Source organism: Electrona antarctica, assembly GCF_951216825.1.
Source record: "Electrona antarctica genome assembly, chromosome: 16".
NCBI lineage: Eukaryota > Metazoa > Chordata > Actinopteri > Myctophiformes > Myctophidae > Electrona > Electrona antarctica.
In genome coordinates, this window is record NC_136797.1 from 22,473,559 (window position 1) to 22,494,541 (window position 20,983).

Here is a 20,983-nt window from a genome sequence, read left to right on the forward strand (position 1 = left end):
TGTATGTTGTCTTGGACAGTTAGCTCAGCTGTCCTTCCAAGCCAGACATTGCAGTGGCCACTTGTTCCTGTACATTTACATTTATAACATTCAGAGGATTAGACCTCATGCACCCAGGAGTCATGCTCAAAGTCATCTCAAGGCTTGTCTACTGTAACTTCCACCTTACTGGCCTGCTAGCATGACTTAAACCCCTCCAAATGGTCCAGAATGCCAAAGCACGCCTGTCACTTGACTTGGTCTACAACCAGTCAAATTACACCCAAATATCTCCCCCCTTTTCCGCTCCCTCCTTTGGCTTCTGCATGGTTGCTGCCTGCACCAAGTACCAAACACAGATCAGCCTAACGGCAACCAAAGGCATGGCAATTAAACCCCATACGATCGAGGCCTGATTCACCCCCTAACCACTCACTTAGATCAGGTAACACTGGAATGCTGCACGAACCTTCCCTAAAACACGCTGGACAATGCTCCACACGTCTCTACTCCCTCCTGGCTTCCAGAAATGTGGAATAAATTCAGTCACGACTCACAGCTGCAGACTCACTCTCCCTGCACCCATTCTTGCCATCTTCTCTGTCGATTGATGTTAGTGACTGACCAAGATATGGCTACTACGCAGGGGGGCGCATGCAGGCATATCTTACTCGTGGTCACTCGTTCTCATATATCTCATGTAAATGTAACCAACCAATCGCATAGATAGATTCAGTTGTTCAGAGATGATGCATGATGATGTATAATGATAAGAGCGAGGTGTGATTTTTTTGTTATGTTATTTGGATTACATGCTGTTTAGGCAGATGCTATAGGTTCACGTCTACCTGGTATTCCAGTTTCTCGAGGCTCTACACTGTTCGCTTATATTATATTTAAGTGATTAATTACCTTGTTTATTGTGAGTTACTCTGGATAACAGCATCTGTTAAATACATCAATTATTATTGTAATGAAGGGGAAAATATGGAGCCCTGTGGCGCACACACATCTCCACCAGGCCAGGTGGAACTCCATATTTGGAAAAAGATATACATCAGTCATTCGATGACGTATCTTATTTCTTATCTATAACATTTACTCCATATTTGGGCTTGATCTGTCAACGGAGCTCTGTAGTTCTTATAACTACGAATAATCAAATAAAGCTCCAGTGTTCTATGGAGGTGTAGTTCATTACATATATCAATAATCTACTGAAGCTTCAATAATTGTTCTATGGAGATGTTGCAGCTGTTATCGTGGGCGTGCATCGTGTTCACCATGGGGATGTTCTCCACGGGACTGATGGACCTGAGGAGGATGAGAGCGGCCCGGAGTGCCGACAACGTCCAGTTCCTGCCGTTCCTCGCCACCTGCCTCAACAACCTGGGCTGGTTGTGTTACGGGACGCTGAAGGGAGACGGCACCCTGGTGCTGGTGAACACCGTCGGAGCCTCGCTGCAGGCCCTGTACATCGTCTGCTACCTCTACTACAGCAACCAACGCAAGAGGCGCGCGTTGTACTCTGAGATAGCGTGCGCCGCGGCCGTGTTGGCCGGCGGGTGGTTTTATTTCACGGAGGTTATGCCTCCGGGGGAGCCTCGTCGTCTGGAGCAGCTGGGACTGACCTGCAGTCTGATGACCGTCGGGATGTACTTTTCGCCTCTCGCCGAGCTGGCGGGAATGGTTCGTAGTGGAAACCTGGAGCGCCTGTCCTTGCCCCTGACGGTGGCCACGTTCCTCGCCTCCACCTCCTGGGTCCTGTACGGCCTCCAGCTCGGCGACTACTACATCACGCTTCCCAACGCGCCCGGGATCGTCACGAGCGTCGTCCGGCTCTTCCTGTTCGGGATCTTCCCCTCGCCGGCCGGTCAGAGCTCGCCGTCCTTCAGTAAACGCATCCAGGTCTGAGTGGGCGGGGGGCCTCCTGCCCGAGAGGAATGGAGAAGCAGCGAATGGTCAGGACTCGATGGCAGTTCTGTTTTTTTTTGTTTTTTTAGCTATATATACATAAAGATGGGGGAAAAAAAAGAAGACAAAAAAATAAATCATTGTAGCGGTTTACCAGATTAGAGGCGAATGGAAGCATACAAGGCAACCAACCCCGCATGACGTTCGGGGACTTGTGAACAGGCCATGGGCTTATTCTACTGGGGGTATAGGGGAAATCCATCCCCTATATTTTTGTCCACATTAATATTTTGTCAAAATATTTTAAATATTTTTTTAAGTAGTGAAATTGGTTCATGTATTGTGTGAGCTTGTAGATTTGGGCTATTTGTCGTACAAAGTACATATAGGATGGAAAATGTCATTTCACAAATGGAATGCTGAACCAAGCCTACACGTAGATGCCAACCCAGAGCATCAGGAACAGCACGCCGGAGCCCATGAAGCCTGAAGCCACGAGGGAGATCAGCAGCTCTTTGAAGATATTCCTGCTGTACCCTGTCTTCTCGTAGACAAAGAACCGGGCTGTGAAGAACATTCCACACGCCAGCAGGAGCATGGCGAGGTGGGGGTACACATCCGGGTTTACCGGGCCGGTATGTCTGGTCATCACATCAAAGTCCATTTTACAATATTTGTGGCATGGAGATTCTGAATCATCGCGTTGGTTTATATTGATGTTCACTTAACCGCGGGACTGATCCCCATTGGTGGATGACACGTCAGTGTATACGTCACCTCATCTCCATGTTTGGACATAAGAACATAAAGAGTGAGTGGCTAGAGTGGCTGGATGGTAACCGCAAGGTTGCCAGTTCGAACCCGGGCTCCCCCAGAGTTAGAGTCTAAGTGTCCTTGAGCAAGACTCTGAACCCCTAATTGCTCCTGATGTGCAGCAGTGCAGGTTGGTGCCTGGCATGGTTTCTCCCACCATCGGTGTATGAATGCGTGTAAATGGGTGAATGTAATGCACAATCTATGTAAAGCGCCTTGGATAAAGGCGCTATATAAATGCAACATTTACCATTTATAAAGGTAGGCTAAGAGAACGGTGTGCGGACATCCTATACCTCCTTTCTGTATGTATATGTTTGTTCAGCACCCGTCAACTTCTCTGAGATGTGCGCGCTTCCCTTTTGGATTTAATGGACATAAGAACTTGACTCGTTTTAGCTCATGTCATACCTTCACCTATAGAAGCTTCGTTCGAACTTTAAAATGTTTGTCTTTTTGGAATAGTGGGCGGGGATAGTAATATATAAACCTTTTTAAACCTTTATTTTAGGCTATGAGGTCTTGTCATGTACAATATAATCCGTATTTGAGATCGAGCCCACAAAGTTTCTCCAGGAGCAGGTACTGTAGTACGGTGGTTCCCTAACTTTTTCATGTCAAGGACCCCCAAATTGACACTCACTAGCCCGCGGACCCCCATTTGAAGAGATATGCCAGGGACCCCCATAAGAGAAGATTTTTACGGCTCTAGCAGTGATTCTCAACTAGTTTAATTTCAAGGACCCCCAGTTTGACATGCATTAGTCTACGGACCCCCGTTTAATGGCATTTCTATGTCTGGGACCCCCAATTCATATTGTAAAATCAATGTTATTTTAACTCTGAGAGTGTACAAATGGAACTTTGTACACTCTCAGAGTTACAGACCAATAATGGTCCATTTGGTTCCAAACTATCATTTAGCTGGGGACCCCCTGGAACTCCCTCAGGTACCCTGGGGGTCCCCGGACCCCACTTTGGGAACCACTGCTGTAGTACACTGTACTGAATTTAAAAAGACTGGTTTGATTCTCTTTCTTTCACTCTGCCTTATGAGAGAGGACAGAAATACAGAACATGTAAATAGAATAATTGTACTGTTTGTGTTGGTCCTGTATATGTCGAAGGGATCAGGCTACAGTATATACCAAATAAATGTAATGACTGCATGTGCAACAGTGTCCTTGTACTACAACCAGGAAAAAAGTAAAACATTTTGTTGTTTGCGTATGTGTGTCTGTGAACAATATCAATGCGTCTAGAGATGATTTTGTTGCTGTTCGGGCAGAAATCCCCTCTCTCCTCCATATTGTAATATTTTGTGTTTTTCGTAAATGAATCCCCTTCTTGATCATACTACAGTGTCACACAAAAGCATCACAAATCCGGAGCGAAGCTTGTATCCCATCCGGCGGCCACTCTACCCCTGCCCTGCGCCACCGACCGCCGCCCCATGTTGCTTCTATTTGCAGGAGGAGGGCTGTAAAGAACAAGCAAAGTGTTTACACGTGGTGGAACACATTATGCACAGACAGCATAGTATATCGTGGGTCAGAGAATTAAGGAGGGGAAGTTGAACAGGATTAGATAAAAAAAGGAGGGAGGGGAGGGGGGGGGGATACTGCCTGCCCTATGCTGAAGCAGCAGTAAAGATATTGGAGGGGAACACAAAAAGTGTGGCAGCAGCAGCAACCTAAGAAAAGGTAATATAGGCCTAGCTGATAAAGACATATCTGCATGGACAAGAAACGATTTCTACATTGCAAAGGTCATTAATTGTGCTCTTGCAATACAGGGGATGTCTGAAAGAATCAAGATAATGCAGCTGGATGCAGTCAGGAGGTTATTGAAGGTATGGACGTAGTACAGTAGAGAAGATAGCTAGTACCAGTGATGGAAAAAGTACATGAGGCATGGCAGGTTGTGCATCAGCCAGTCTGGCGTGTGCAATGTTTTGCAAATGTCAAGGGAAGATCCGTCTTCAACAATGAGAAAACAAAACAACTCCAAGTCGAATATTCTGATGAGGAAGGAGTTGATGTCCAAGTGTCATGCAAGTTGGACTACAAGTTGCACACAGAGAATGGTTTATTGATTCTCTACTAGCATGTTATTCGATGACCTAAAACCACCTTTACAAAAAACGAAATACCCCACAGCAATTGCATACCCAACTCGGTCTTGTTGAACGTTCATAGGCCATTCATTACCTAATTAAAGTATTGTACAGTGACAACTAAAGTCATAATGTTTATGTTGTACTAATATTCTATTACCATGACAACTGTTTTAAAGTATTGTACAGTGACAACTAAAGTCATAATGTTTATGTTGTACTAATATTCTATTACCATGACAACTGTTTTAAAGTATTGTACAGTGACAACTAAAGTCTTAATGTTTATGTTGTACTAATACAAAAAAAAACCTGATCTAAAATAAAGTGATTTAACCATTTAAGATCATTACAGCTGGGCTGTTGCCCTGAGTCCAGTGCATTACTTCTGCTCCGGGACATTAAATAAATTGTCAAGAGCCTCCATTGGACTGAAGCCCCATGAAGTGAACGGAGTTTAGTCACAACTAACTTAACTCTGTCTTCCTCTCTGGCCCCTGGGCTAAGGAGTGGTCACTGTGTGTGTGTGTGTGTGTGTGTGTGTGTGTGTGTGTGTGTGTGTGTGTGCGTGCGTGCGCGCACCTTGGTTTTGTGGGGGTCGGGAGTGAGTGGACCAGGGTACATGGTATACATTAATATGATAATACCTTTTATATAAATCACCAACATTAATTATATGTTTGTTATTTATAGCTAGGGAGTAGTGGGGCGAGATGGAACAGGGGCGACCTATACCTGTTACCACTTCCTTCTTCCTCAGTTCCTCTGGACTAAGGAGGGGTCTGTGTGTGTGTGTGTGTGTGGACATTCTTTCTTGTTTTTTTTGGCCGTCGGGAGTGTAGTGATGGCGTCTCTCTCTCTCTCGGTCACAGTAGAGACGGTTTGTTGCTGTTGGACGATGAGGATGTATTTCTACATGTTGGTGATGCTGTGGAGCAGACCCAGCGGTTACTACACATCACCTGTGAGAGGTAACGACACTTTATACAACTTTATTTACACTCGACTCACTGTATTGTAGTCCTGGGCGTATGCTACTATAGCTAACGGTAGCCTAAGATTTAGATTGTTTTTTTTTGTTTTGTTTTTATCGTAGATGTAGTTGATGGATTTTGTCATGTTTTGCTTGTACAATGTAGAACTCTTAGTCCGTAGTTTTCAATAAAGAAGTGTTTTAATCTGTCTGTGGCCGATTTCTGTCGGAAGTTCTCGGAACTTCCCCAACGGCCGTACTAGTGAGGGAGGGAGCGCATCCGGTGAAAGACGGAATTATGCTCAATGTAAACGGGAAGTAAACGAGGGGAGGGAAATGGCGTTTCTTCTTTATTAAGAACTACAGACTAACACATTGCACAAGCACCCCGTATGGCTCTCTGATATTATAAACCACGTCTTTATTGAAAACTACAGACTAACACATTGCACAAGCACCCCGTATGGTTCTCTGATATTATAAACCACTTCTTTATTGAAAACTACAGACTAACACATTGCACAAGCACCCCGTATGGCTCTCTGACATTATAAACCACTTCTTTATTGAGAACTACAGACTAACACATTGCACAAGCACCCCGTATGGCTCTGACATTATAAACCACTTCTTTATTGAAAACTACAGACTAACACATTGCACAAGCACCCCGTATGGCTCTCTGACATTATAAACCACGTCTTTATTGAAAACTACAGACTAACACATTGCACAAGCACCCCGTAGGCCACAGTCGGAACATCGGTGTAAAGCATCTTTATATTTAGCATTCGTAGATGTTGGGAGTTGTAGCAGGGCTCAGCTGCAGTCAGTGTGCACGGGGGGAAGTAGCAGGGTTACCAGGGCTAGGAGGAAGGGGACTAAACCTTCGACGTGGTCACGTGGGGGCTGCAGAAGTTCTGTTAAGATACGGTTTTCAGTTCAGAACGTGGTGGGCAGACAGGGGTGATGCTGTCCGGGGGAACGTGGTGGGCAGACAGGGTAGTTCCCCCGGTCAGCAACACCCCTGTCTGCCCACCACGTTCCCCCGGTCAGCATCACCCCTGTCTGCCCACCACGTTCCCCCGGTCAGCATCACCCCTGTCTGCCCACCACGTTCCCCCGGTCAGCATCACCCCCTGTCTGCCCACCACGTTCCCCCGGTCAGCATCACCCCTGTCTGCCCACCACGTTCCCCCGGTCAGCATCACCCCCTGTCTGCCCACCACGTTCCCCCGGTCACCATCACCCCTGTCTGCCCACCACGTTCCCCCGGTCACCATCACCCCTGTCTGCCCACCACGTTCCCCCGGTCACCATCACCCCTGTCTGCCCAAATAAATAACTGTCAGCATCTCACAGGATTCAAACTCCTCCCAATGTCAGCAGGAGCGCACCAGTCTGAAGCATAGCCCAGTGTGCCATTATGTGTACTCCATCTCTGAACAGTAAATAACTCAAGAGTACAAATCCAGTTATCACAACTCAAAACAACAGACAACAGAATAGATTAACCTGAGATGTCATTCACCACTGAATGACTGAGGCCCCTGGCTCGGGAGTTTAGACAGTTTTTGGTTTAGACTAGTCATTGGTTAGACCAGTCATTAGTCCTACAACTACAACTACAAACCCTCACCCTAAACCTAACCTCCCACGGGGCATCACACCTAAACCTAACCTTAACCCATGTCTAACCAATGACCCCATTAGCTTCGATAATTTGGTCGATATTCAATCATTAAGTTCACATTGGCTTTTCAGACACTTTGCCATGCATATTTTATTATTTAGTCTCTCATTTGAAAACAAATCTAACCTATCGTATATATTTACTATTTCTGAGTAGCCTGTATAACAATGACTTATTCATTTAACAATCATTTATTAATTTAGGTGATGATATGGTTGGAGATGTTGGCAAGTTGGCAACAATCTGTATTAAACAGTTGTGTTGGAAATAAATGTGCCTGTGGTGATTGAGATTTCAACTTAATCTAGGTCCCATGTCCATGTTGTGTTCATGGCTCATGGTTTTATACTCTATGATTTTACTTTGATTGCACAATATTGTCGCTAGTAATGGCGTACTGGAGTACACTCCGTGTCTAGTAAACTTTATGCTGACAAATGGAGGGGTTCGAATCCCGTCTGAAACAGACATTATTCATTCATTCATTCATTCATTCATTGATGCGTTTATTTTTACACATTACATGGGCTGCATAGTGCATACTATACTCCAACAATGGTGATGCATTTCTAAAGCGTAGGTAGGCTATAGTATTGTTATTGTGTGTGTATATATATATATATATATATATATATATATATAGTAGGCTATAGTATTGTTGGAGATAGACAGTCACAGGAAGACGGGGTTGTCTTCCTGTTTTAATAACATAACATACGGCTAGCCTCGGTCCCAGGCTTATACTCATCTGTTTTAATAACATAACATATGGCTAGCCTCGGTCCCAGGTTTATACTCATCTGTTTTAATAACATAACATAAGGCTAGCCTCGGTCCCAGGCTTATACTCATCTGTTTTAATAACATAACATACGGCTAGCCTCGGTCCCAGGCTTATACTCATCTGTTTTAATAACATAACATACGGCTAGCCTCGGTCCCAGGCTTATACTCATCTGTTTTAATAACATAACATACGGCTAGCCTCGGTCCCAGGCTTATACTCATCTGTTTTAATAACATAACATACGGCTAGCCTCGGTCCCAGGCTTATACTCATCTGTTTTAATAACATAACATACGGCTAGCCTCGGTCCCAGGCTTATACTCATCTGTTTTAATAACATAACATACGGCTAGCCTCTGTCCCAGGCTTATACTCATCTGTTTTAATAACATAACATACGGCTAGCCTCGGTCCCGCTAAAAGAAAGCCATGAGAATGATGTATATTTGTTTGGCTGACGGCTCAGTGTATGCCCGAAGAGAGAGAGAGGCATTTTGAGGCCGCGGACAAGGTGTGTTTGTGTGTGTGTGTGTGTGTGCGTGTGTGCGTGTGTGCGCGCGTGCGTGTATGCGTGTGTGCGTGCTATGGGCACTGCAGCCTGCATGACCAGCAGACTGGCTCAGTGCCCCGGCGGCCGGCGGTGAGAGGGGATCTGAGACAGAGACTACATGCTGTCATGCGGAGCGGTGTGGCGATAAATCACCATAGCGATATTGATTATTACAATGAATAAACATAAACACACCGGCCGTTTCACTCATTTGGATATGAAGAATCAACGGGTCCTCTCAACCTGTGTTGTGTTTTTAGGACTCCACCAGGTCAACGGGTCCTCTCAACCTGTGTTGTGTTTTTAGGACTCCACCAGGTCAACGGGTCATCTCAACCTGTGTTATGTTTTTAGGACTCCACCAGGTCAACGGGTCCTCTCAACCTGTGTTGTGTTTTTAGGACTCCACCAGGTCAACGGGTCCTCTCAACCTGTGTTGTGTGTTTAGGACTCCACCAGGTTAACGGGTCCTCTCAACCTGTGTTGTGTTTTTAGGACTCCACCAGGTCAACGGGTCCTCTCAACCTGTGTTGTGTTTTTAGGACTCCACCAGGTCAATGTGTCCTCTCAACCTGTGTTGTGTTTGTAGGACTCCACCAGGTCAACGGGTCCTCTCAACCTGTGTTGTGTTTTTAGGACTCCACCAGGTCAACGGGTCCTCTCAACCTGTGCTGGCCAGACTGAGAGGCGAGGTGATCCTTCCATGTCACGTTGACCCTCCGGTCAACATGGAGAGTAGGTCAGTGTTTTGGACCAGAGCTGACCTGGTGCCACCAGACGTTTGCGTTCTCCGAGACGGACGTACCTTGATTCTACCCGTGCACCCGTCGTACAAACGGAGGACGTCCCTGCTCCATGACAAGCTGTCTCGTGGTGACATCTCAATGTGGCTGACCGACGTGAGCTTCTCGGACGAAGGGACCTACCGCTGTCTTGTTCCAAACGTGGGCAGCAGTACGATCCAGCTCCTTGTTGGTAAGATTGAATGTTCATAATCATGACCAGTGTTGGGCTTGTTATTAACCCATTTTGGGGCGGAAACCCCTTTTGGTGTTTTAAGCATTATGTTATACTTTAGCTATTGAAAAATAGAAGATCTACAAGCAGATCTACAACCTTGTAGCGCGGCACCGAGTGCCGCGCTACAAGGTCTGCTATTTACGAAAAATCTTGAAAATGTGGCCCAAATGTTTGTATATATATATATATATATTGAACTGTTCAACTTGACTGACCTACGTGTCTCTCCACAGACCAAGAGATGACGTACCTTCCACCGCGAGGCAGAGGCATCCGTGTGGAACTGCAACCAGACATCCGCTCTGTTCCTGACGCCGTCACCTTCATCATGTGGACGCACGCACCCGATGTAACCGCACCCTGGCTTGGTATGTGGACTGATGATGAGACAGTAGAGCTTCAAACTGATGCCTGATAGATAGAGAGAGGTAGGTAGATAGATAGATAGATTGATAGATAGATGCGTAGATACGTAGATAAATAGATAGATAGATAGATAGATAGATACGTAGATAGATACGTAGATAGATAGATTGATAGATAGATGCGTAGATACGTAGATAGATAGATAGATAGATAGATAGATAGATAGATACGTAGATAGATACGTAGATAGAGAGGTAGGTAGATATAAGATAGATCATAATTTTTCGACCGCGGTCGAGATCATGGATTTCACAATGCAACGCCAGACTTTCCGGTCCTTCATTGCCACCCCCAGTTCCTGCTTTACTGATGCATGTGTCCCTAGCGATGACATCAGGGAACGACAGTTTTCTACCTCTGGTCTGCTTTGAGGCAGGACTCCAGAGAAGAAGGGAAGATATAACCTCATTGTCAGCTCTGTAGCAGTGGCCGGCAAACTGTGTTCTTCTGGATCAGACTAGTGAAAAAACACGGGGAAGGTTGGCGTATATTAGATTAGTCGATGGGTGGCTCTTCCAAGACAGATTTTGCGCTCTCATTAGAAGGCGGGTGTAAGTGCCATCCAACCATTTCTCTAATTTATTTGAAAGTGTCCATGTCTCGGAACCATAGAGTAGAATCGGCTCAACGGTCGTCCTAAATATTTTTTACTTTTAACATCTTACTAAGCTGGGATGACCAGATAGAAACTGTAGGCAGGTATCAATAACCTTTGATTTGTGGTAATTTAACAGCCAACAAAGCAGCAGAATGGGAACTGGGTTTTGGTCTGGATTTCTACGGGACGTTTAAAAACCGCACAACACTGGACACACACACTGGACGGCTGGTCATCGACAACATGACCGTAGAAGACATGGGGCGGTGTATTCTGTGGAGATCAACTTCAGACCTCACCACAAGGTTTACGTGCTTAAAGAGATGAGTAAGTATGACTCGTCGTTATGGATCTATTATTGTCTGTCCTTTATGATTTGTTTTGGTATTTTATTTTATTGAAACATTTATTAGAGCATGTTTGGGATCAGCCGGTCCTCCATGTGATGGATCAGTCCAGGGAAGGGGGCATAATGGAGACACAAACTGATGGAGCTAAACTAAATCTCTACTATACTAAACACTAAACTGCTACTAATACTACCATAACCGACTACCAACTATATCTATTACTGACCTGAAATACAACTAAACTACTAGCCTACTAGTAAACGGACGGAACTACTAAAACTAAACTCTATACTATGAATACTACTATAATAAATACTACTACTATACTGCTACTATATGCACTGCTCAATCTAAACTAAATACTACTATAATAAATACTACTACTGCTACTATATGCTCTGCTCAATCTGAACTAAATACTACTATAATAAATACTACTACTGCTACTATATGCACTGCTCAATCTGAACTAAATACTACTATAATAAATACTACTACTGCTACTATATGCACTGCTCAATCTGAACTAAATACTACTATAATAAATACTACTACTGCTACTATATGCACTGCTCAATCTGAACTAAATACTACTATAATAAATACTACTACTGCTACTATATGCACTGCTCAATCTGAACTAAATCGCTCTGAAAACTCAACTCTCAAACTCTCCTGGCACACCGCAGCAATACGGGGCTTCAGGTCCCTGAACATGAGAACCACTGGTTTATACAACATTGAGAAACAAGACCAACTAAGCAACTACACTTTAGAAACAAGACCAAATAAACAACTACACTTTAGAAACAAGACCAAATAAACAACTACACTTTAGAAACAAGACCAAATAAGCAACTACACTTTAGAAACAAGACCAAATAAGCAACTACACTTTAGAAACAAGACCAAATAAACAACTACACTTTAGAAACAAGACCAAATAAGCAACTACACTTTAGAAACAAGACCAAATAAGCAACTACACTTTAGAAACAAGACCAAATAAACAACTACACTTTAGAAACAAGACCAAATAAGCAACTACACTTCAGAAACAAGACCAAATAAGCAACTACACTTTAGAAACAAGACCAAATAAACAACTACACTTTAGAAACAAGACCAAAAAAGCAACTACACTTTAGAAACAAGACCAAATAAGCAACTACACTTTAGAAACAAGACCAAATAAGCAACTACACTTTAGAAACAAGACCAAATAAACAACTACACTTTAGAAACAAGATCAAATAAGCAACTACACTTTAGAAACAAGACCAAATAAACAACTACACTTTAGAAACAAGACCAAATAAACAACTACACTTTAGAAACAAGACCAAATAAAAACAACTACACTTTAGAAACAAGACCAAATAAGCAACTACACTTTAGAAACAAGACCAAATAAACAACTACACTTTAGAAACAAGACCAAATAAACAACTACACTTTAGAAACAAGCCCAAATAAACTACTACACTTTAGAAACAAGACCAAATAAACAACTACACTTTAGAAACAAGCCCAAATAAGCAACTAGGGGCCTACACTTTAGAAAGAAGCCCCCAAAGTCACTTATAACAAGCAGACATGGCAACACTGTTGTTGAAATGTTGAAGAAAGGGGCGTTGATTCCCTCCGTGGGGGTTTAGTGCGAGGGGATACTTTATTTCAATTGTAATGGAAACTGTAGATATTTTGATGTGGTGCAGTCGGGCTGGGCTAAAGATGTAATCGAAATCCGGCTCATACCGCCTCCCTCTGGCCAGCCGGGGCGCCCGATGGAGGGGAAAGGAATAACTGCTTGAAATAACGTGTTCGCGTTCCTTCCACGCGCTATGTTTCCAACTGGGGAAACCCCCTCTCCTGTCGGGTGAAAAGATGGGGCTTGGACTCCTTATGCATAGAAGGAAGCATGAGGTCAGTTCAGGGTCAGCAGGAGGCATGTTAACATCTCGTCTTCTGTGTGTGTGTGTGTGTGTGTGTGTGTGTGTGTGTGTGTGTGTGTGTGTGTGTGTGTGTGTGTGTGTGTGTGTGTGTGTGTGTGTGTGTGTGTGTGTGTGTAGATGTGTGGTGCATTAACCCATTTTGACCTGAGATCAGATTCTAAAAATGTTCTTCTACATCCTGACAGTTCTTCGATTTTTCAAAAATAGCAGACCTACAAGCTTGTAGATCTGCTATTTTTCAATAGCTAAATTATAACAATGTTTAAAACACCAAAAGGGGTTCCCGCCCAGAATGGGTTAATTCTTCATGTGTTCATTCTGTGTCCTCAACAGAGAAAGTCCCACATCCAGAGCTATCCATCAGAATGGGTTCAATAAAAGGAGAGAACACACCAATATGGAATAAGCAAATGTTTATTGGAAAGATTTTGGCAGCAGTTTAGCAAAATGGCAAAGGCAAAATTATGGCAGAGCATTATTTTGGCGATTAGACTCCAATTGCATTCATTGCTTAAGATTAGCTTTTAATAGGGAGAACCCCCCCATTGGAGCATTGAAGTCTAGACGCTGGTGGTGGCAGCTGAGCAGATGAACCTCCTTCCTTCTCAACACTAGATGACAAGGTGGAGTTGGGATGGAGGTGGGTTGCTTGTTGCAGACTGAAAGAGAAGGCAAAGTGTCAGAGGCAGAGATATTTAAAGGCGGAGTCCAATCACCTGGTTGGCTGCTGCAAAGTGCTAGGATTTGAGAACAGATAATGATGAGCCATGATAGTGCTGAAAGGCCGAATGAAAGCGTTGGTTAAGATCTTCCTTATTGAACCTACGCTAAAAGCTACATTTAATTATTCATGTGTTCATTCTGTGTCCTCAACAGAGAAAGTCCCACATCCAGAGCTATCCATCAGAATGGGTTAATTGTCTCCACCAGGCCGAAGGCATGGGGAGAGAGTATGTTTTGCACTCCGTCCGTGTGTGTGTGTGTGTGTGTGTGTGTGTGCGTCCGTCCTTCCTTCCTTCCGTCCGTCTGTTACCAGCTAATCTCCGGCACCGTTGGCCCGATCCATGCCAAACTTTGCACACACACTCTCTGGATGCCAACAACGAACCTCTGCCCCAAATATTCCTCAACGGCCTGTTATAGCGCCACCATGAGGCCGATTTAGGCAAAACACATTTCTGTAGATTACTCGTACACATTTTATCCATACATCACACAATTCGGTATACACTATCTCCATAGTCATGTGATCAACACGGATCTGCACCATTTCCCATCTTCCTTCCTGATTGACTAAGATTCGCTTCCAAAGCTCACATGATTGGGCCGTTTCGAACAAAATGCCACAAATCACAAACACAGTGTGCAATTTCCGTGAAATTATACACGCACATTTCCACTAGGCTGAGGACGACATGACACAATTTATTTTCCAAACCAGCCTCATGGTGGCACTATAACAGGGCAATTCCTGTTTTTATCTATAACTGCATCGATCTGTGTACAACTTTGTATGCGCACTCCCTAGAGGCCATGGAAAAACATTTTCCCTGCATCCCTCCACATCTGCCGGTTATAGCGCCACCATGAGGCCGATTTCTGCAAAACACATTGCTTATGTTAGTCGCACAGATTTCATCCAAATCTCATGCAAATCGGTATACATGATCTCTGTAGTCATGTGATCAAGACGAGCCTGTTGGATTTCTCAGATTCTACACTGATTGGCTAAGATTGCCTTCCAAAGTCTTCAGGAGTGGCCCGTTTTGTACAAAATGCTGCACATGTCCTGCTCATCCAGAATTATATCCTCAGAGATGCTATGAGTGATCTGGCTCTGCATCTCCTCAAGAAAATGAAGAAAATGCAAAAAACAAACAAACATGTTTATATCACTCCTAAACATTTTGCCAAACATCACATACACTCCTATCCTCCTGGTGGAGACCTGTGCCCAGAAGGGCACTTTTTCTAGTTCTTCATGTTTTCATTCTGTGTCCTCAACAGAGAAAGTCCCACATCCAGAGCTATCCATCAGAATGGGTTAATTCTTCATGTGTTCATTCTGTGTCCTCAACAGAGAAAGTCCCACATCCAGAGCTATCCATCGTGGCTCCATGTGACTCCAACTCCAGCAGCTGCACGCTGCAGTGCATCGTATTCGGAGACGTCACAGAGTCGGGCGTGGTCGTCTATCGATGGAGGTTCCACGATGAGAAATGGACTCGACCCAAACCCAACGAGACCAGGATCTACAACGATGAGGAATGGAGCGAACCCGACTCCCGGGCGGTGACGATCAGCAACGACGAGGAAGGGAGAAAAGTTAAAAGAATATCCTGTGCGATAAAGAACTGGTTCAGTGTGGAGCAGAGCGAGGCTGTAGACAACCCGCTTTACAGAGGTGTGTGTGTGTGTGTGTGTGTGTGTGTGTGTGTGTGTGTGTGTGTGTGTGTGTGTGTGTGTGTGTGTGTGTGTGTGTGTGTGTGTGTGTGTGTGTGTGTGTGTGTGTGTGTGTAAGGGTTAGTTCAGATGTGTGGACTTAAAGCTGTAGGAAATACTTGTCATTAATATAGTGGTTGTTGTTTCCGTCCACGTCATCTCCAATTTGCCAAGAAGATCTGTTCCCCCTGGGCAATCCCATTGCCCAGGGGTTCTGTCCATCTCTCCTCCCATTTGCCAGCCATGCCAGTGGTTATCAAAGTGCGGTTTGGGGACCCCCAAGGGGTCCTTGAGGGGTTGCTAGGGGGGACCATAATTATTGACTCCTATTGGCTGGGCTTTAAACAGCCATAACTCCAGTTTGCAGCTAAAGGTCCCAAACCTGGTGGGTTTAGGGTTAGTAGGAATTATTTTTTTATGAAAGTGGAAAGCCGTACGGACTTCCACTTTCATAAAACTATAATTCCTACTTCCGGTTTGTCTGATTGTCTTGAAACTCCACCCACAACTCTATGAGGGGGGTGGAGCTAGATGGTGCAACCCGGAAGTGGATCTGTTCACTTCCTGTTTTACTAGGACGCATTCGCAGGGGAATTAAAAAATATATTTAAAGAGATTTTCTTTCTATTTCTGTCTTTCAGCTCCTAAAGGACCAACAGGCAGAGGATTAAGAAATGGGGTTATTGTTACTGTCGTCATGGTGATAGTAGGACTTGGAGTTTTAATCTGGAACACATCTCGTAAGTCTTTCATTTATTTGTAACTATATTTATTTACAATCTATATTGATATAAATCCATCCATCTGTGTCATTATGTGAAGACGAGAATGATCCTATAGGGTCTCCTCACTGACCAATCACTGTCTCTCATCTCACTGACCAATCACTGCCTCACATCTCACTGACCAATCACTGTCTCTCATCTCACTGACCAATCACTTTCTCTCATCTCACTGACCAATCACTGCCTCACATCTCACTGACCAATCACTGTCTCTCATCTCACTGACCAATCACTGTCTCTCATCTTTGACAGGAGAACACGAGGCAAGACGGGAGAGGGAGAGGGCCGCCAAACTGAGAGGTCTGTCTGTCTGTCTGTCTGTCTGTCTGTCTGTCTGTCTGTCTGTCTGTCTGTCTGTCTGTCTGTCTCTCTCTATCTCTCTCTATCTCCCCCCTCTCTCTCTCTCTCCAAGGCTGTTAAACATAGAATGTCTTTGTTCGCTACAGGTCTGTTGGAGAGAACACCAGGATATCGTCACATCACTGACTATGAAGAGCAGCTTCAACGCAACATGAACAGCACATATCTGAGTGTAAATTTGGGCACACAGACTGAGGTCGTGTTTAAAAACGTCTTCACCCGGCTCTACAATGTAGACATCAAAAGAACAGACATCCACAGCCATCATGAGGTCAGACAGATGGAGATGAAGATGGCAAGAGAGGAAATCCAACTCGGTCAAATCTTCAAAGACCTTTCTGGACTAATCAAAAGAACAGTGCTGACCGTTGGCTTTGCAGGAATTGGAAAAACGTTTCTCGTACACAAATTTATGTCTGACTGGGCCAAGAAATGTTTCTCCCAAGATCCACACCTCGTGTTCCCGCTCAAGTTCCGGCAGTTAAATCTGCTCAAGGGACAGAAGTTTACTTTGGCACAGCTAATTCACTGCTGCATCGCGGAAACCAGATTTATTGAGGAAGACATTCTTAATCTTATCTTCACTGAATTGCAGACGGCAAGAGACTACAATGACCTCCCCTTCAAAGTCATGTTTGTTCTGGATGGTTATGATGAAAATAATTTCCAGTTTGATTTCAAAACAGAAATTGGTCTCATGAATGTCAACGACTCTTACCCAGTGGAAGTTCTCCTTGTAAACCTCATCAAGGGGAAGCTCCTCCCCTCTGCTCGCATCTGGATAACCTCGCGACCTGTAGCAGCCAATCAGATCCCTAAGGAGTCTGTAAACAGGATGACAGAAGTACGAGGGTTCATCAGAGATGACCAGAAGAAGGAGTTCTTCGAGAAGACGTTCAGTGATGAGAACCAGGCCAGCTCAATCTTCTCTTACATCAAAGAATCAAAGATCCTCCTCACCATGTGTGAAATCCCAGTCTTCTGTTGGATCCTTGCTACCGTTGTGAAGAACATGGTGAAGAACATGGGGACGACAGTCAAACTGCCCAAAACCCTGGTTGAGCTGTTCTGCCACTTCCTGATGGGTGAGATACAGCGGGAGATAGGCGAGGCAGACAGAGAGAAGCTCATAAAGGATGCAGGAAAAGTTATTCTGAAGCTGAGCAAGCTGGCGTTTCACCAACTGATCAAAGGCAACATCATTTTCTATGAGAAAGACCTGAAGGCGTGTGGTCTTGATGTGAACAAGGACTTGAAAAACCTGGGCTTTTGCACAACCTTCTTCAAAGAAGACGGTTTGTTCTTCCATAAAACGGTCTACTGCTTCGTTCATCTGAGCATCCAGGAGTTTCTGGCTGCAGTCTACCTGTCCCACTGTTTCACACAGAGGAACAAGAGGCAAATGTTCACAAAGAGAAACAAGAACATTGAGGTCCTGAAAGCATTCCTGGAAGACAGCCGTTTCAACAGTAACAGTTCCCTGTCTTACTTCCTGGAGGCTGCTATGAAGAAAACCCTGAAGAGTGAGAGTGGTCACCTGGACCTCTTTGTCCGTTTCCTTCATGGTCTCTCACTGCAGTCCAACCAGAGTCTGTTAGGAGGTCTGCTGGGTCAGACACAGAACAGTCCAGAGGAGATCCAGAGAGTCATCAACAACCTGAAGAAGATGAATGATCGTGATGCCTCTCCTGACAGATGTATCAACATCTTCCACTGTCTGATGGAGATGAACGACCCGTCAGTCAGTCGGGGGATCCAACAGTACCTGGAGTCAGAGAACAGCTCAGGGAAGGAACTCTCTGTGCTTCAGTGTTCAGCTCTGGCCTCCATGATGTCAGAGGTTCTGGAGGAGTTGGACCTGCAGAAATACAACACATCAAAGGAGGGGCGACGGAGACTGGTCCCAGCTGTGAAGAACTGCACAACAGCCAGGTTAGTAGTGTGAATGTTAACATGTTAGATCACTATATACTTCATTCATCCATTCATTCAGAGAGAGAGAGAGAGAGAGAGAGAGAGAGAGAGAGACCCTCACTTCATATTTATATATATTAGTATTGCAATTCAAGTGTGATTTGTGTTTAGTATGTTTAGTGATATCAGGGTGATTTTGCCATGGCATGCGGCCGTACAGGATGTTCATCTGTTGACAGAACATTTATTCACTTCACTGCCATAGAGTGGAACAACAGCAGCGAGTTGGGATCGTTTCAATTATTTAATGTTTGTATTACAAGTGTTACTCACTGCCGCTATTTGCTTAGCTATTAAAATATCCAAACTCACACATTTCAGTCAGCACCACAAGGAACCTCCTTGACAGTGAACATGGTCTGTTCTGTTTTGATCATCTCTGATTTTACATTTAATCTGTAATTACAGACTTGCTGGCTGTGACCTCGGAGAGGAACACATTGAAGTTGTGGCTTCAGCTCTCAGCTCCAATCCGTCCCATTTGAGAGAACTGGACCTGAGTGGAAACGACTTGAAGGATTCTGGACTGGATCTCATCTGTGCTGCACTGAAGAGCCCAAACTGTTGTCTGGAGACTCTCAGGTCAGATTCATTTAACATTTTTATTGTGATTTGGTTAAGTAAAGTTCTGTTATAGTAAGTGATTATAATGTAGTTGTGATGGTGGTAGTATTTGAAGAGTGTGGATGAGGTTAATATCATGGTATATTTAAAAACCTAGACTATTTTATTATCAGAATTGGATCACCCTCCCTTGGACTCGAAATACAATTATCTCACCCTCCCTCTGACTAGAATTAGAAAGGCATCACCCTCCCCTATTGTCCTCCAGGCCCCCCTTTTCCTAAATTTCGACTGGTCCCTTAGAACATGCCATTGTGATTCACATTGAATGTGATTCACATTGAATGTGATTCACATTGAATGTGATTCACGTTGAAAATGTAGTGTTCTACTGTTGACCAGCGTGAACTTTGGACCAATAGCCTATCTATCTTTTAAGTGAAAAAATTATGCTTTTATGAGCCAATTAAAATTGCAGTTTTATGAAAATTCTTCTTCTGCTGGTTGCAAGTAGGTAGGCTCTCTATCCAGGAATATGTATTTTATTGGTTTTAATCTCCCACTCCCACCCCTCTCTCGCTCTCTCTCTCTCTCTCTCTCCTCATCTGGTTGTATTATTCATTTAGACTGAAGAACTGCTCCTTGTCAGAGAGAGGCTGTGAAGTTGTGGCTTCAGCTCTCAGCTCCAATCCGTCCCATTTGAGAGAAGTGGACTTGAGTGGAAACGACTTGATGGATTCCGGACTGGATCTCATCTGTGCTGCACTGAAGAGCCCAAACTGTTGTCTGGAGACTCTCAGGTCAGATTCATTTAACATTTTTATTGTGATTTGGTTATGTAAAGTTCTGTTATAGTAAGTGATTATAATGTAGTTATGATGGTGGTAGTATTTGAAGAGTGTGGATGAGGTTAATATCATGGTAACTCACACTGACCATAATATTAAAAATATAGAGATCAGTCTCTATCCTTTTATATACTCTATGGTGTAGGTAGGTAGGATTGGCTGTCAATCAAACAGCCGGGCAGAGAGGGGGAAATCAAATCAATGCAGTGCGGATAGTTTAGTGAACACCCACCAAAACAAAACAACGCACGAAACACAGTACAACGAGTTAGCGTCTTAGCTAAAACATGGACGAGAAAGGGGAAGAAAAGTGCAGTTACAACAAGCACAGGGAAACGTGTATATCCTGGCTGTGCTGCTATGGTGGAGAAGTGTGTTTACAATTTAATTTATTATGAGTTGCCTCCAATGCTGACCATTTTTTTTTATTTTATCTTGTATTTATTTTACCTGTATAATTTCAAAATAATTTGCAGTAGTTGGCTTTGTTAGGAGGAGGATACTTTGATAAAGTAAACATTTATTTATTGGTTCCTTATTGGTTGTAATTCATGCCTTCATAATCAAATCAAAGCCCCTTGGTTGGTTGGTTGGTTGGTCCAGTTGTATTGGTTGGTTGGTTGGTTGGGTGAATTGTCCAGTTGTATTGGTTGGTTGGTTGGTGAATTGTCCAGTTGTATTGGTTGGTTGGTTGGTGTATTGTCCAGTTGTATTGGTTGGTTGGTTGGTTGGTGTATTGTCCAGTTGTTTTGTTGGTGTATTGTCCAGTTGTATTGGTTGGTTGGTTGGTGTATTGTGTATTGGTTGGTTGGTTGGTCTATTGTCCTGTTTGTCCA

The 20,983-nt window shown here is 44.0% G+C and overlaps 4 protein-coding genes across 4 annotated transcripts in view; 3 read left to right on the forward strand and 1 right to left on the reverse strand.

Moving 5' to 3' along the window:
• Positions 1 to 1,218: 1,218 nt before the first annotated feature.
• Positions 1,219 to 1,893, forward strand: LOC306939351 (sugar transporter SWEET1-like; the record flags this gene model as incomplete). The annotated part of the gene is made up of 1 exon (XM_079523938.1): positions 1,219 to 1,893. The coding sequence occupies one exon, from the start codon at positions 1,219 to 1,221 to the stop codon at positions 1,891 to 1,893; it is 675 nt and encodes a 224-aa protein (XP_079380064.1).
• Positions 1,894 to 2,323: 430 nt separating this feature from the next.
• Positions 2,324 to 2,557, reverse strand: LOC306939898 (dolichyl-diphosphooligosaccharide--protein glycosyltransferase subunit TMEM258-like; the record flags this gene model as incomplete). Its single annotated transcript, XM_079524696.1, has 1 exon — positions 2,324 to 2,557. One exon carries the CDS (start codon positions 2,555 to 2,557, stop codon positions 2,324 to 2,326), a length of 234 nt encoding a protein of 77 aa, XP_079380822.1.
• A 7,185-nt stretch (positions 2,558 to 9,742) lies between these two features.
• LOC306939352 (uncharacterized protein) lies at positions 9,743 to 16,379 on the forward strand (the record flags this gene model as incomplete). The annotated part of the gene is made up of 5 exons (XM_079523939.1): positions 9,743 to 9,800; positions 10,079 to 10,213; positions 11,006 to 11,196; positions 15,255 to 15,578; positions 16,258 to 16,379. The coding sequence occupies exons 3-5, from the start codon at positions 11,193 to 11,195 to the stop codon at positions 16,377 to 16,379; spliced, it is 450 nt and encodes a 149-aa protein (XP_079380065.1). The 5' UTR covers positions 9,743 to 9,800; positions 10,079 to 10,213; positions 11,006 to 11,192.
• Positions 16,380 to 17,173: 794 nt separating this feature from the next.
• LOC306939353 (uncharacterized protein) overlaps positions 17,174 to 20,983 on the forward strand; it is a gene marked incomplete at both ends in the record, with an annotated part of 16,934 nt that continues 13,124 nt past the window's right edge. Inside the window, 4 exons of the mRNA XM_079523940.1 lie at positions 17,174 to 18,310; positions 18,488 to 18,693; positions 19,144 to 19,317; positions 19,926 to 20,099. Coding sequence (XP_079380066.1) covers positions 17,174 to 18,310; positions 18,488 to 18,693; positions 19,144 to 19,317; positions 19,926 to 20,099 — 1,691 coding nt within the window. The remainder of the gene's footprint in view (positions 18,311 to 18,487; positions 18,694 to 19,143; positions 19,318 to 19,925; positions 20,100 to 20,983) is intronic.